Raw genomic sequence first — 14241 nt, 5'->3', positions numbered from 1 at the left:
AATATAAAGGACTCAATAATTAAGGTCTTATTATTGACCTTATCTTCCAGTCTGATCATTGTATACACATCTTCCACTGAACACAGACCAAGGACAGAATGACCTTTGACATATCCTAATGCATGTCTCCAAAGTGACATTTTTGTTTATCATCACATTGTGTATACATTTCCAGATCTTCTCAACCTTAATATTTATTACCAAATCCCCTTCTACTTCTCTTTGCATACCGCCTTATTATGACTTTCATCAGTCTTTTACTATTTGACACATTCTTAAAATTTTTATTTGTCCATTAACCTCCTAAATTTCGATTCTCATATTTTGTATTTGATATATCCCAAGCACTATCATAGATATTTTCTGTTCTCAAATCTTTCCAAAGTAAATCAGTAATCCAAGTTATTCATTGCACAGAGGTGTCAATATCTCTGAAATGACATACAGATTGCAAAACCAAAGATACTAGAAAATTTCACAAAATTGCCTTATTCCATGTCTCAGTATTATGGCAAGCCCAACTAGAGCAAAAACGCATTTCTTTCACTATGACTGATGTCATTTCAGCTAGAAAAAAATCTAACATGGGAAAGAAATCTGAAACATTCTCTTAGAGCCATCTGTCAGACTTATGTTTTTTATCAGCTACAGTAGAGTAAGAACTGATCTTCTAGAGGTTGGGAGGGTTAGGGAAAGAATGGTTAATAGGTACAAAGTACCATTAACATAGAAAGAATGAGTTTGAATGTTCTGCACATAGGATGATTGGGACGAACAGTATTGTATAGAATATTTCAAATAATCTAGAAGAGGAGATTTTGAATGTTCTCACTACAAAGAATGATAAATGTATGAGGTGATGAATATGCTAAATTCTATGCTTTGATTATACACAATGTATGTATTTATCAAAACACTACATGTCACCACCAAAATATAGTGTGTACAATTATTACATATGTAAATTTTTTAAATAATATTTTTTTAAAAATAACATGTCTTCTTGAAGGAAATGGAAAGAATACAAATAGGAAAAGAAGAGGTCAAATTATCTCTGTTTGCTGATGACATGATCCTGTATTTAGAGGATCCAAGAAAACCTCACCAGAAGACTTCTAGGGGTGATAAACAATTTAGTAAAGTAACAGGATACAATATCAACATACATAAATCAATTGTGTTCTTATACTCCAATAATAAATCTGCTGAAAAAGAAATAAGAAAAACTATCTCATTCATAATAACCTCAAAACAATGGTAATTAATCTTGTTGGGATTGAAGAATCTGTACAATGAAAACTGTACAACACTAAAGAAATTGAAGAAGACCTAAGAAGATGGAAATACCCTGATGTTCTTGGATAAGAAGAATTACATTGTTAAAATGGCCATACTACCAAAAGCAATATACAGATTCAATGCAATCTCCATAAGAATACTAATGACAGAACTATAAAAAGCAGTACTGAAATTCATTTGGAAAAATAAGAGACCTAGAATAGCCAAAGTAATCCCAAGCAAAAAGAGCAATGCTGGGACTGGGGTTGTAGCTAAGTGGCATGTGTGGGGCACTGGGTTCAATCCTTAGCACCACATAAAAATAAATAAAATAAAGGCATTATGTCCATTTACAATTAAAATTTTTTAAAAAAGCGATGCTGGAGGCATCACAATACCAGACCTGAAATTATAATACAGATCTATAGTAACCAAAACATCAAGGTACTGGCACCAAAATGTGCACAAAGACCTATGGAATAGAAGACACAGAGACAAACCCACATAAATATAGTAATCTGATACTAGAAAAAGGTGGCAAAAACATACATTGGAGAAAAGATAGTCTTTTTAACAAATGGTGCTAGGAAAACTGAATATTCTTATGTAGAAGAATGAAGCTGTACCCTATATCTCACCCTGCACAAAAGTGGATTAAAGATCTAGGAATTAGACTAGAAATTCTGCAACTGCCTTCCAGAGTGGTTGCAGTAATTTGCAGTCCCACCAACAATGTATAAGTGTATCTTTTTTTCCCATCTCCTCACCAACACTTATTATTTATTTGTATTCTTGGTAATTGCCATTCTGACTGAAGTGACGTGAAATCTCAGTGTGGTTTTGATTTGCATTTCCCTAATTGCTAGAGATGTTGGACATTTTTAAATATATTTATTGGCCATTTGTGTTTGTACTCATGAGAAGTGACTGTTAGTTCTTTTGCCCATTTATTAATTGGATTATTTGTTTTGAGGGTATTAAATTTTTTGAGTTCTTTATATATTCTAGATATGAATTCCCTGAGAAGCAGGTGGCAAAGACTTTATCCCATTCTATAGACTCTTTCTTCATGCACTTGTTTCCTTTGCCGTGCAGAAGCTTTTTAATTTGATGCAATCCCACTTATTGATTTTTTAAGGCAATATGGAGATTCCTCAGAAAACTAGGAATGAAACCACCATATACCCAGTTCACCCACTCCTTGGTGTATATCCAAAAGATCTAAAATCAGCCTACTACCATGATGCAGCTACATCAACATTTATAGTAACACAATTCACAATAGCCAGACTATGGAACCAACCTTCAGTGGGTGAATGGATAAAGAAAATGTGGCATATATACACAATGGAATATAAATCCATAAAGAATAATGAAATTATGTCATTTGCTGGTAAATGGACAGAACTGGAGACTCTGATGCTAAGTGAAATAAGCCAGACCCCAAAAGTCAAAGGTCAAGTGTTTTCTCTTATATGCAGAAACTAGTCTAAAATGGGGGTAGGGGGGACAGGGGCTAGAGGGGAGCTGTAATTCCATCAAAAAAAGAAAGATCAGGGGAATAGAGAAAGGGGATTGAGGAGGAGGGAGGAAGGATGACAGGATAAAAGAAAAACAGTGGACTGAACTTGAACTAACTTTCCAAAATACACATATGAATATATTACAGTGAAATTCACCATTATGTATATCTTACCATTATGTACACTGATTTTTTTAAAATATAAATAAATAGATCAATAGAGTAGGGGAAAGGGAACAGGGAGAGGGAGAAGCGGGAGGGTCAGGGTAAGTACTGGGGATTAAATTGGAGCAAATTGTATTTCATGCTTATATAATTATATCAAAATGAATCCTAACATTATGTATATTAGGAACCAATAAAAAATAACTTGTCTTCTTACTGTCCTTGGCTTATAAGACATTAAATAAATTTATAATAATTTTGTTATTAAATATTTGAACAATTTTTTTCTTTTTTCTTTTCTTGGTACTGGGGATCTAAATCAGGGGTACTCTACCGCTGAGCTACACCCCTAGCCCTTTTTATTTATTTCTTTTTGGGGCTATCAGGGATTGAATTCAAGGGCATTTGGCCACTGAGCCACATCCCCAGCCTTATTTTGTATTTTATTTAAAAACAGGATCTCACTGAATTGCTTAGCACCTCACCCTTGCTGAGGCTGGCTTTGAACTCACAATCCTCCTGCGTTAGCCTCCTAAGCCCTCGGGGTTACAGGCATGCGACACCACACCTGGCTTTTTTTTTTTTTAACATTTTTTAAAATATATTTTTTAGTTGTCAATAAACCTTTATTTTATTTATTTATATATGGTGCTGAGAATTGAACCCAGTGCCTCACACATGCTAGGCAAGAGCTCTATAACTGAGCTACAACCCCAGCCCTCTGGTCCTTTTTACTTTTTATTTTGAGACAAGGTCTCACCAAGTTTCACAAGCCAGACGCAAACTTGTGATCCTCCTGCCTCCCAAGTAGCTGGGATTAATGGATAGGTACAACTGCACATGGCACAAAATTCTTGACCTGATAGTCTGGTTATATTACATGCAAATAACTGGACTAATATAAATGACTAAGATTATACCTTTACTAAACTCAGATAAGCCTTTACTATTGTCGTTTTTCAGACCAGGCCTATGTCTATGTATGATAAAAAAAAATAGATACTATTTAATCCCTAATTTATTAAGCATTGAATTATAAAGTCCTTTCATTGTCTTTCATTCTGCCGTGTACATTTGTGCATGGGGAACTCTGTTCCTAAGACCAATTTTATCAAATGAAGTGTTTGTTTCATGAAGATGTATATGTAACTGTAGAGTTATTTTAGATATACTCATGTAATAATATGGGAAAATAATAACATTATGAAATTATAAAATTCTCTGATATGCATTCTACAAATTTTTTTGAGTGCCTGAATGTCAGACATTCTCCTAGGTCTAAACTAAAATATCAGTTATTACACATTTTCACAAGTTTTTTTTTTTCCTAGTTGTTGGTGGACCTTTATTTTCATTTATTTATTTGTATGTGGTGCTGAGAATCGAACCCAGTGCCTCACGCATGCTAGGCAAGTGCTCTACCACTAAGCCCCAACCCCATCCCCACAAAAACTTTTAACTCTATAAGGTACTCTGAAGGTGTAAGTGTGCCCACAATTTGTACATGTTGAAATAGCCTTTGGATAAAACCAGTAAATTCTGATCTACTGTAAGTGTTTAAATGATCATAGGATCTTTGGCTGTCATTTTAATTATCTTAAGACACAAGTAATGGCTTTTTCCACTTCCAATACAGGGATGACCTCACAGATGCTGAGAATGGTAACATTCAACTGCAAGCACAGCGTGCCTTTACCACCAGGAGGCAGATCTCCGAAGAAACGGAGAGTGCTGACAACCGGGATTCTTCCGAGGTATAGTTCTCTTGTTCTCACTGATGGGCACATGTCATAGCAGTAGATTAAAGTATGTATGGCTCAAAGGCTGGGGATGTGGCTCAAGCAGTAGCGCTCGCCTGGCATGCGTGCGGCCCGGGTTCGATCCATAGCACCACATACAAACAAAGATGTTGTGTCCGCCAAAAACTAAAAATAAATAAATATTTTAAAAAATAAAAATAAAGTATGTATGGCTCAAGCTGATTCTGTTCATTTTAGAACTGGGAAATTATAAGAGAAGACGAAGCTGCCACATACAGCAGTCAGGCCTTCCCAGCACCTCCATTAGCAAGCAACGTGGATGTTCAGACTCACCTTGCAGAAGGATTGAACACCAGACTCACTATTTGTGCAAATTCAGCCACCAGCCCAACAGCGTCCTGCTCAGTAAGATGCTCTTTGATTCTGTTATGGCCTCAGGATTTTATTTTATAAATATTCTTCCATTCAACAACTTTTATGTAAAATTTTGTCTGAAGTGGCATGGAATAATGTTTTAGGGGACTTGGGACTTTACCACATGGTTGTTTTTTCAAATATCCCCACTAACAGTATAGAGCAAAGTCATGGGCAATCCACATGGTCACTGAATCTTAATGTCTATTAAATAAGTGCCCTCCAGAAACCACCTGGAGCATATTTTATTCGAACAAGTTAGGTTTATTATTTATCTCAACAAGAAAGAACACACTCCATTGGTGTCTTGGTAAGAGGACGTTTGAAAGAGTTAAAGGATTCAGGCTCATGTTAGGTGATTTTGAAGAGGGTTTTGCTCTCCTTTGGATGTGGTCAGGGAGCAGGGGAAAGTCTTTGTGTATCCCAAATCTTATCTGTAGTGAGGCTAAAGTAGTGGTTGGCAAAGAAGAGTTGTCACTCATTTTAGCAGGGATGGGGAGATCTTTAGTGTTTTGTGGCTTGGACAATATGCACATTTTGTCTGCATTCAGACATAATTAAAGAGTTACCTGAACACACTCAGGATCCTGCCTGTGAGTGCCAGGCCAGGCCTTAGATGTCAGGGGCTACTTTTCTCTTTCTCAATTATAACAAAGAGAAAGTGTTTGAGAACTAATGAGAAAGAAACTGGATAGGATCTAGGGACTGCAACTGAAATGAGGAATATGAGAGAAGAAACAGGTTGGAGTGGGCACAGAGGGGAAAAATCCAAGTCCAGTTGTGGACATGCTGAAGGGGTCAGACATTCAAGAGCAGGTACCAAGGAGGGTATCCAGCCCTAGGGGAGAAGAGGGAGATGGGAACAGGAGACATGGACCTTCACCCTCATCTCAACAGCCAGCGTTCTCTCTGCCCAGTCCTGCTCACCCTCCCTACTTTATCTGCCATTAAAGACAAATCTAAAGGTATTATTATTCTGTTTGCTTGTTTTAACAAGAATCATTCCAGCAGAAGAGGCAGCTTACAAGCCTATACTTTTGAGGAACAGCCTACACTTCCTGTGGTGAGTTTTATCCTCTTTCCTCAATCATCAATAAAAATATAAAACTTAGCACCTTTTTTTTATTGGAACACTGAGCATGAATGTTTGACTCTTTAGCAGGGAACCCGTACAGCATGGGCTCTAGGGAATGAGGTTTGGGAGAGAGACACAAGGTTGGACCTTTAAAGACAACCCAAGAACTGTCTCTCCCATATTTACATAGCAGAGTCCCCATGCTGGTGACTGCTGTTGGGAGATGGCTTGTCAGTTGGAGTCCTGTGCTGGTGATAGGAGGTCTGCTGCATGTACACACGATTCGGGATTCTGGTGTCCAGTTACCTCTGCTCTGCACATGGCACATGACATCCAGCTTTGTAGACTCCCGACATCTAGCAACTATTTCTGCCCAGTGCGCATGAAGCATCAAGTCAGCAATCCACTCGTGTCATTAGGCTCAGTGGTCAGATTGGAGTTTGACAGTCCCTGGTCCCTCTCTTCCCTGAAGCCTCAGTCCAGCATTCTGTGGAGGCCTTCTGCCTCCTCAGAGGTATTCCCAGCCCTGCCTCTACTGTAATTTGGACCTCAAGAACTTCATGCCTGAACTATGAATTCTCTTTTGGTCTCCCTGTCGCCATACTGTTCCTGACCCAAGTCTCATACTGAGTTTCTCTCCCTTGTATACCCCCCCACTTGGTTTTTGATTGTTTGTTGTTGTTGTTGTTGTTATTGATGATGATGATGGACCTTTATTTTATTTATTTATATATGGAGCTGAGAATCGAACCCAGGGCCTCACACATGCTAGGCAAGTGCTCTACCACTGAGCCGTAACTCCAGCCCCTACCCTCCCCTGCTACTTGTTTTTTTTTTTAAATATTTATTTTTTAGTTTTCGGTGGACACAACATCTTTATTTTATTTGTATGTGGTGCTGAGGATCGAACCCAGAGCCCCGTGCTTGCCAGGTGAGCGCGCTACCACTTGAGCCACATCCCCAGCCCGCCACTTGTTTTTTTAAACATGGGGGCTCCCAGCCTCTTCAGCCTCCCCAGCCTCCCTTCTCCTTGTCTACCTACAAACGCTCCCGCAGCCTTCACTGCTGTCTGTGCTTTGTTTCCAAACAGGCTATTTCCAAGTCCTGGTTCTCTCCCTCTCCTAACTGTGCTCATTTCATTTCTCCCCTTGGAATGGCCTTCTCACTTTTTCCCACCAACCATTTGTAGTTTTAGGTGGAAACCGATATATTAATTTTGAAAAGTGGGCTTTTTTTGTTAGAGGGGTACCAGGGATTGAATGCAAGGGCACTCAAACACTAAGCCACATCCCCAGCCCTGTTTTGTATTTTATTTAGAGACAGGGCCTTGCTGAATCGTTTAGTGCCTCACCATTGCTGATGCTGGCTTTGAACTCTCGATCCTCCAGTATCAGCCTGTGCTGAGCTGCTGGGATTACAGGTGTGCACCACTGTGCCCAGCTGAAAAGTAGGGTTTTTGCTCTTGTGCAGAGGCCCCCAAATTCTCAACCACTCAAGAATGGTTCATCTAAAAGATGATCCTGCATGAGGAGAGGGCCACAGATCCTGGGCTGAGGAAGGGTGGACACTAACATGCTCAACATTGACCATAAAAGGGGTGGATGCCCCCAAGAGATTCCCCTCACCAGCTTCACCCTCTGTGGTCACCTGTCTGCCTCCTCCACTAGACCAGAGCCTGCTCCTCCATGGTATTTCTCCCATACACCTTATCCTCCATACAGTGAAAATATTGAATTTCTCATTGACAGGTATTCATCCAAAAAATAAGCACATCAGATGAGCAAGGGAATCTTGAAGTGATTTATGTATCAAAAGACCTATTACAACTTGGTTTTTTTTTTTGTTTGTTTGTTTGGTGGGGGGAACAGTGCTGGGCATCAAACTCAGGGCCAAATGCTCTACCAACTGAGTTATATCTCCAGCCCTTCTTAAGGTATAATTTACATGCCATCCAATCCACCCACTTCTAAGTGTGTAATTAAATGAGGTCTTATAAATTCATACCATCATGCAGACTTTACCATGCTCAAGTTTAGGAACCCTTCCCTCACTCCATGAAGCTGCCTCCATTCTTGGGCCTACTCCCAGCTCTGAACCACCACTCTTCAGCTCTCTGTTGCTACAATTTTGCCTTTTCTAGAAATTTCATATAAAGGGAATCATACAGTATGTAGTTTTATTATGTAGTCTTGGGTGTTTGACATCTTTCACTTGACATGATATTTTTCAAATCTGATTGCATGTCACAGTAGTTCATTGTTACTTCATTGTGTAAATAGACCTACTTCCTTTATCTACTCACCAGTTGATGGACATTTGTTAAACTGCAGCTTCCATAATTTTGTGGTCTAACAGTTCATTATTACTGTCAGAGACTACTTAGAGCTCCTGTGTGTCTAGGAAACTGCGTTATCTAGTGAAGACTGGTGGGGATGACATATACATTCTAAGGTGCTTTCAGGAGCCAACCCAGGCCTCAAACAGTCAACCTGGTTTCAAAATGACAAAGGGAAGGCCAGACCTAGGACTATTTAAAGTAAACCTAGAAATAACCTGACTCCTCTTTATTCATTTGTAACAAACTATAATAAATAGCTTCTCCCAGCCTTTGGAGAAACAAGAAAGATGACTTTTCACTCAGCACCAGAGTGTGATTTCTATAGTTGAACTACCTGGGTTCAAATCCCTGCTCCATTTCTTACAAGCAATGTGTCTTAGCAAATTACTTCAGGTTTTTAACCTTCCGGTTACTCATCAGCAAAATGGGCCAATATTAACCATTATCTCATTAAGACTTGTTTCTCAGGGTTGAGTGTGGCTCAGTGATAGAACATTTGCCTAGCAGTGCAAGGCCTTGAGATAGATCCCCAGCACCTATGAGAGGGGTTTGTATGTAGGCTAAATGTCATGGTCTACATTAAAGCACTTAGTATGTGGTTTTTAGTGTTGATACATTTTATTAGAGTTTTCCCACTCTCATCATTATTGTCTATTTGGGAGTTCCCCCAATGAAATTCTGTATACTTTATTTTGTATACTTTAAAATATGATTTAAAATAGGTTTATCTTAAACAAGAAATCACATAACCAGGGGACTTACCATGCAGCCTACAGCATATATCTCACCAAAAGGTGAAAGGTGAAGAAAGGAGCCAATATGGCAGCCATTGGTTACATGAGGCTACTGAGTATTTGAAATGTGTCTAGTCTAAATTGAGGTGTTGCTGTGTGTTACATAGACATTAGATTCCAAAGAATTACAAAGAAAAATGAACATGAACTATCTTACTAACAATTATTTTCTTTGCAAATTATGTTGGTAATCCATTGGGTTAAATGAAAACATATTAAAATTAATTTCTCTATTAAAAAAAAAGAAGTAAAGGAGATCAAGGTAACATATTCTGTATCTTCACTGTAGTATTATATATCCATATTTATATGTTGTCATTTTTTATGTTTGTGTTATCAAAATCCATATAACTATAAAACTTAAATAGGGCAAGTTGTACCATATTTAAGTTATATCGCAACAAACATGCTTTAAAAAGAAATCTAGTTCATAAAGTGTTTTAACAGTATTTGGCACATACTAACCACCTGGTAAGTGATGGCTATTATTATGATTTATTAAAGCAACCAGCATCAAGCTGTTTCATAGTGGGGTAGGGAGAGGGAGCATGGGAGGAATAGATGAACTCTAGATAGGGCAAAAGGGTGGGAGGGGAAGGGAGGGGGCATGGGGTTAGAAACGATGGTGGAATGTGATGGACATCATTATCCAAAGTGCATGTATGAAGACACAAATTGGTGTCAACATACTTTATATACAAAAAGAGAGATAAAAAATTGTGCTGTATATGTGTAATAAGAATTGTAATGCATTCCACTGTTATATACAACAAATCAGAATAACAAAATAAATAAATAAAACAATGTTTATCTTACTAAATTAAGAATGTATTATTTGCCCATTTTCTATTGGAACAAATGGTTTTAGTTCAGCATAGTTCATTTTAGAGAGCTAGCAGAGAGGAGAGATGTAGCCTTGTTAAGGGGTCTTTCTTGTTAGCATTTATCCTCCCATTTGTTGTTCTGCACTTCAGCTCTTGCCTACTTCATCTGGATTACCACCAGGTTGGGAGGAAAAGCAGGATGAAAGAGGAAGATCGTATTACGTGGATCATAATTCCAGAACCACCACCTGGACGAAGCCCTCGACACAGGTACTCTGCAGCCCATCGGTTCACTTTATTTTCTTACAGGACTTGAACCATCACATTTTATGTAAGTGATTACGTCATTCTGTAGTGCATACTGAGCACTTCTAGCATCTTGTTTATTTTCTGACACTGATGCTAAGTATCTACCATTTCCTGTGGTTCTCTAATATTCATGAATTACCACTTGTTATTATGCAAAGCAAGTCCAAATGGGACTAAGAGGACAAAATAAATGATCTGGTCCATTGGATGGTTTTGTAACTTGAATGGTTAAGATTATTACTTTGCTGGAAGATAATCTTGGTGATTGGAATCTGTTAAAGAAATGTTTTATGGTGAAAATTCATCATTGGCAAGAGGCGATTCTTTTTGTAATACTTATAAGTTTTTAGTAAAATACTTTATCTTAACACTCTTATTGAGAAATTTCTTTAAATGCAGATAATGATATAATGTATACTTTATTCTTGACACACAGAATTTACCACCATTAATTAACAAGTTTCCACATTCATCAGGTTTTGTTTTTAAACATACAGGCTGCCAGCTGTGGATTACGTCCGTAATCCCAGCATCTCGGGAGGCTGAGACAGGAAGATTATGAATTCAAAGGCAGCCTCAGCAACTTAGTGAGGGCTTAAGCAACTCAGCAAGACCCTGTCTCTAAATAAAATATAAAAAAGGGCTAGGAATGTGGCTCAGTGATTAAGTGCCCCTGGGTTCAATCCTTGGTACAAAAAGACTATATATGTATGTATATATATATTTATTTACAGATAAAGCTAAACTTCTTTTAGCCAAACTGTTGATCCCATTCTCCAGAGGGAATTACCATGCTTAGTTGGTTGTATATTCTTCTATCCTACTTTATGTATACATAAAGAGCTAAACAATGTAAAATATCATTTATGTTAATGTATTTCAAATTTTGAATGCATGCTTTGGTGTGTAAGTCTAAATCTTTTGCCCAACATTATTTTAAAGCTCTACCACATTATTATAAATAGATCTGGTATATTTCTTTTAATTATTGACTATCGTGTGAATCTATTGCATTTCAATAAAGTGCCATAACTACATTTGAAAATGAGGCTCAGAGGTTTGGAGCCTATTTAAAAGTGTGGGTGTTTGCAGGTAAGCTGCCTTCTCGACCATTCTATCTGCAGGTAAGCTATTTATGGTTTCTTGATGAAAGTTTACAGTATGCCTTCATTCATGTGCTAGGCCACAATGGAGACCAGTCAGCTGCCATCAAGCCAGAGTCCTTCTGCAGGCCCTCAAGCACAGCTCTCCTTGAGTGATTCAGCACAACAAACGACCCAGCCATCTGAAATTGAGCAGGGTTTCCTCCCTAAAGGCTGGGAGGTCCGGCATGCACCAAATGGGAGGCCTTTCTTTATTGACCACAACACCAAAACCACGACTTGGGTAATTTTAATACTCTTAAGTTTAAATTGACAACAATGCAAATCTCTTCTTTCTAATCTTTAAATGTGAATTAGTTAACCTGCCTTTCCTAGTATTCATTGAAAAATATATTGAATTCTTTTTTTTTTTTTTTAATTTTTTGGTACTGGGGATTAAACTCAGGAGTGCTCTACTACTTAGCTCCATTCTAAGCCTTTTTTATTTTGAGACTGGGTCTGGCCTTGAACTTGTAATCCTCCTGCCTCAGCATCCCAAATCAGTGGGATTACAGAGGTATGCCACAGCACCTGGCTATGTTGAATTCTTAATAATATTATTTCTATTCAACATGTTCTATACCTCTTTTTAGTATTGTCTTAGATTTTCATAGAGATACTCACACTTATTTCCTGTTTCCACTTTTCAGCTCACTAACCATAAATGCTTAGGAAGTTATTTAATAATAAACTTTTGATTTTATATGGTACATTATAGTTCCAAAGCACTTTTGAATCTATATCTCATTTAATACCAAAAAGACCTTCATGAGCTATGTAGAACAAATATTTTTAATTTTAAGATAAATTACAAGTTTTTTGTGATTAATTTACCACCAATAGAAAATGTACCAAATTAACAATAGATGAATAAATTTTAATTAACTTTTAAAAAGACCAACATAGCTTCAATAAATACATGAATTAATTCAAATAAGTTGAATTCTTTGACAATCTGAATCAAGTTTTTTGTTTTTGTTTTTGTTTTTTGGTACTAGAGATCAAACCCAGTGGCACTTTACCACTGAACCACATCCCCAGTGAGAAATCTTGCTTAGTTGTCAAGGCTGACCTTAAACTTGTGATCCTCCTGCCTCAGCCTGCCAAGTCACTGAAATTACAGGCATGTACTCTGCCTGCCTAAATTGACTTTAATAATTTTTTAAAATATTTTAGTTGTAGATGGGCACAATACCTTTATTTTATTTATTTTTCATTTTTTTTATTCGGTGTTGAGGATCAAACCCTGTGCCTTGTGTGAGGCAAGCACTCTATCACTGAGCTACAACCCCAGCCCTGACCTGAATAATGTTTTTATGCTTCCAATCTTTCAAAAATATTAGTAAATCAGTTCTTGAACAGACGGTTTCCAGAAGGCATGTTCAGAGGCATAGAAATACCATGATACAATTTAATGTCCCAATATTTTACCATTTTTATTTTGTAAAGAAAAGCTGTATGAAAGAGATGATCAGTTAGTCCAGAACCCTCTCTGAGAACTGATCTCATTTCTTTTAAGAGTGTTGCCTGAGAATGGTAGATCTTAGAAGGAGAAACTATTGTCACAGATTAAGAATATAAAATATAAATGGACTTTTAAAAAATAATATTTTAAATATCTGTTGACATTAGAAAACATTGTAACATATTAACTTTCATTATTTTAAAATTTGTGTGTATGTTGTTTTATTTATTTAATGACTCAACCAAAAAAGGAAGATCCAAGATTGAAAATTCCAGCTCATCTGAGAGGAAAGACATCACTTGACTCTTCCAGTGATCTAGGGCCTTTACCTGTAAGTATATAGAACTACTGCCAGTCTGCTTGATACTATCTCAAATATTTTGTATTTTTTAATATAGTTCTTTAACAACTATAAGAATGAAATGTGCAAATTAAATTAATCATATATCCAGTGCTGTTTTTTATCCATGCATCTAAAATAATTGAAATATGTTTTTAATTATAGCCAGGATGGGAAGAGAGAACTCACACAGATGGAAGAATCTTCTACATAAATCATAGTATGTGCCATGTAATTTATCAATACATTATATTTTGTTAATATTGAGCTTTGTACATGAGAAATCATCCTTTTCCCCTGTCTTTCAGATATAAAAAGAACACAATGGGAAGATCCACGGTTGCAGAATGTAGCAATAACTGGACCAGTAAGTCTGTTGTACTAGTGGGCTCTGATAGGGTTATCCTCTCACCTCTGTTTGCAAGGGTGAATGATCAAGGGCATAGCCCTACAGGGACTGAGACGAGAGCACATCTTCCATCCTCTCCTACGCCTCCTGCCCCTACTCCAGTGTCAGTTATTTGAAAAAAATAGTGTAAAGTCAGTATCCTTGCCCTGTACATCAGCCTTGTGAGACTCGTGAGCTAGACAGAAAGCTTGGGCAAAAGGCTCAGGCTGGTACTTGTCCTTGTCTGAAAAGAGTGTTGACAGTCAGCCCTCAACAAATCAGAGAAGAGCCAAGAGTGTGTCAGGAGCAGCAGCACCCTATCAATGCTGGCTATCTTGAACTTTTTAATGAAAGTCATTGTAAATACCCACTATATAAAGACTTATATTTAAGCATGAATACTACCATAATATGCCAGGTGTGGTGC

General features: G+C 37.4%; 1 protein-coding gene across 2 annotated transcripts in view; it reads left to right on the top strand.

Moving 5' to 3' along the window:
* Nedd4 (NEDD4 E3 ubiquitin protein ligase) overlaps nucleotides 1–14241 on the top strand; it is a 121613-nt gene that overhangs the window by 89457 nt on the left and 17915 nt on the right. For both annotated transcript variants that reach the window (XM_026413407.2, XM_026413408.2), the window contains 8 exons: nucleotides 4602–4719; nucleotides 4963–5130; nucleotides 6137–6202; nucleotides 10321–10440; nucleotides 11662–11865; nucleotides 13337–13417; nucleotides 13592–13646; nucleotides 13735–13793. In XM_026413407.2, the coding sequence (XP_026269192.2) occupies nucleotides 4602–4719; nucleotides 4963–5130; nucleotides 6137–6202; nucleotides 10321–10440; nucleotides 11662–11865; nucleotides 13337–13417; nucleotides 13592–13646; nucleotides 13735–13793 (871 nt within the window). The remainder of the gene's footprint in view (nucleotides 1–4601; nucleotides 4720–4962; nucleotides 5131–6136; nucleotides 6203–10320; nucleotides 10441–11661; nucleotides 11866–13336; nucleotides 13418–13591; nucleotides 13647–13734; nucleotides 13794–14241) is intronic.

This window comes from Urocitellus parryii, chromosome 6 (genome assembly GCF_045843805.1).
Source record: "Urocitellus parryii isolate mUroPar1 chromosome 6, mUroPar1.hap1, whole genome shotgun sequence".
In the NCBI taxonomy this organism is placed as follows: domain Eukaryota; kingdom Metazoa; phylum Chordata; class Mammalia; order Rodentia; family Sciuridae; genus Urocitellus; species Urocitellus parryii.
Note: the sequence above shows the minus strand (reverse complement) of the source record. Positions and strands in the feature narration are given on the sequence as shown.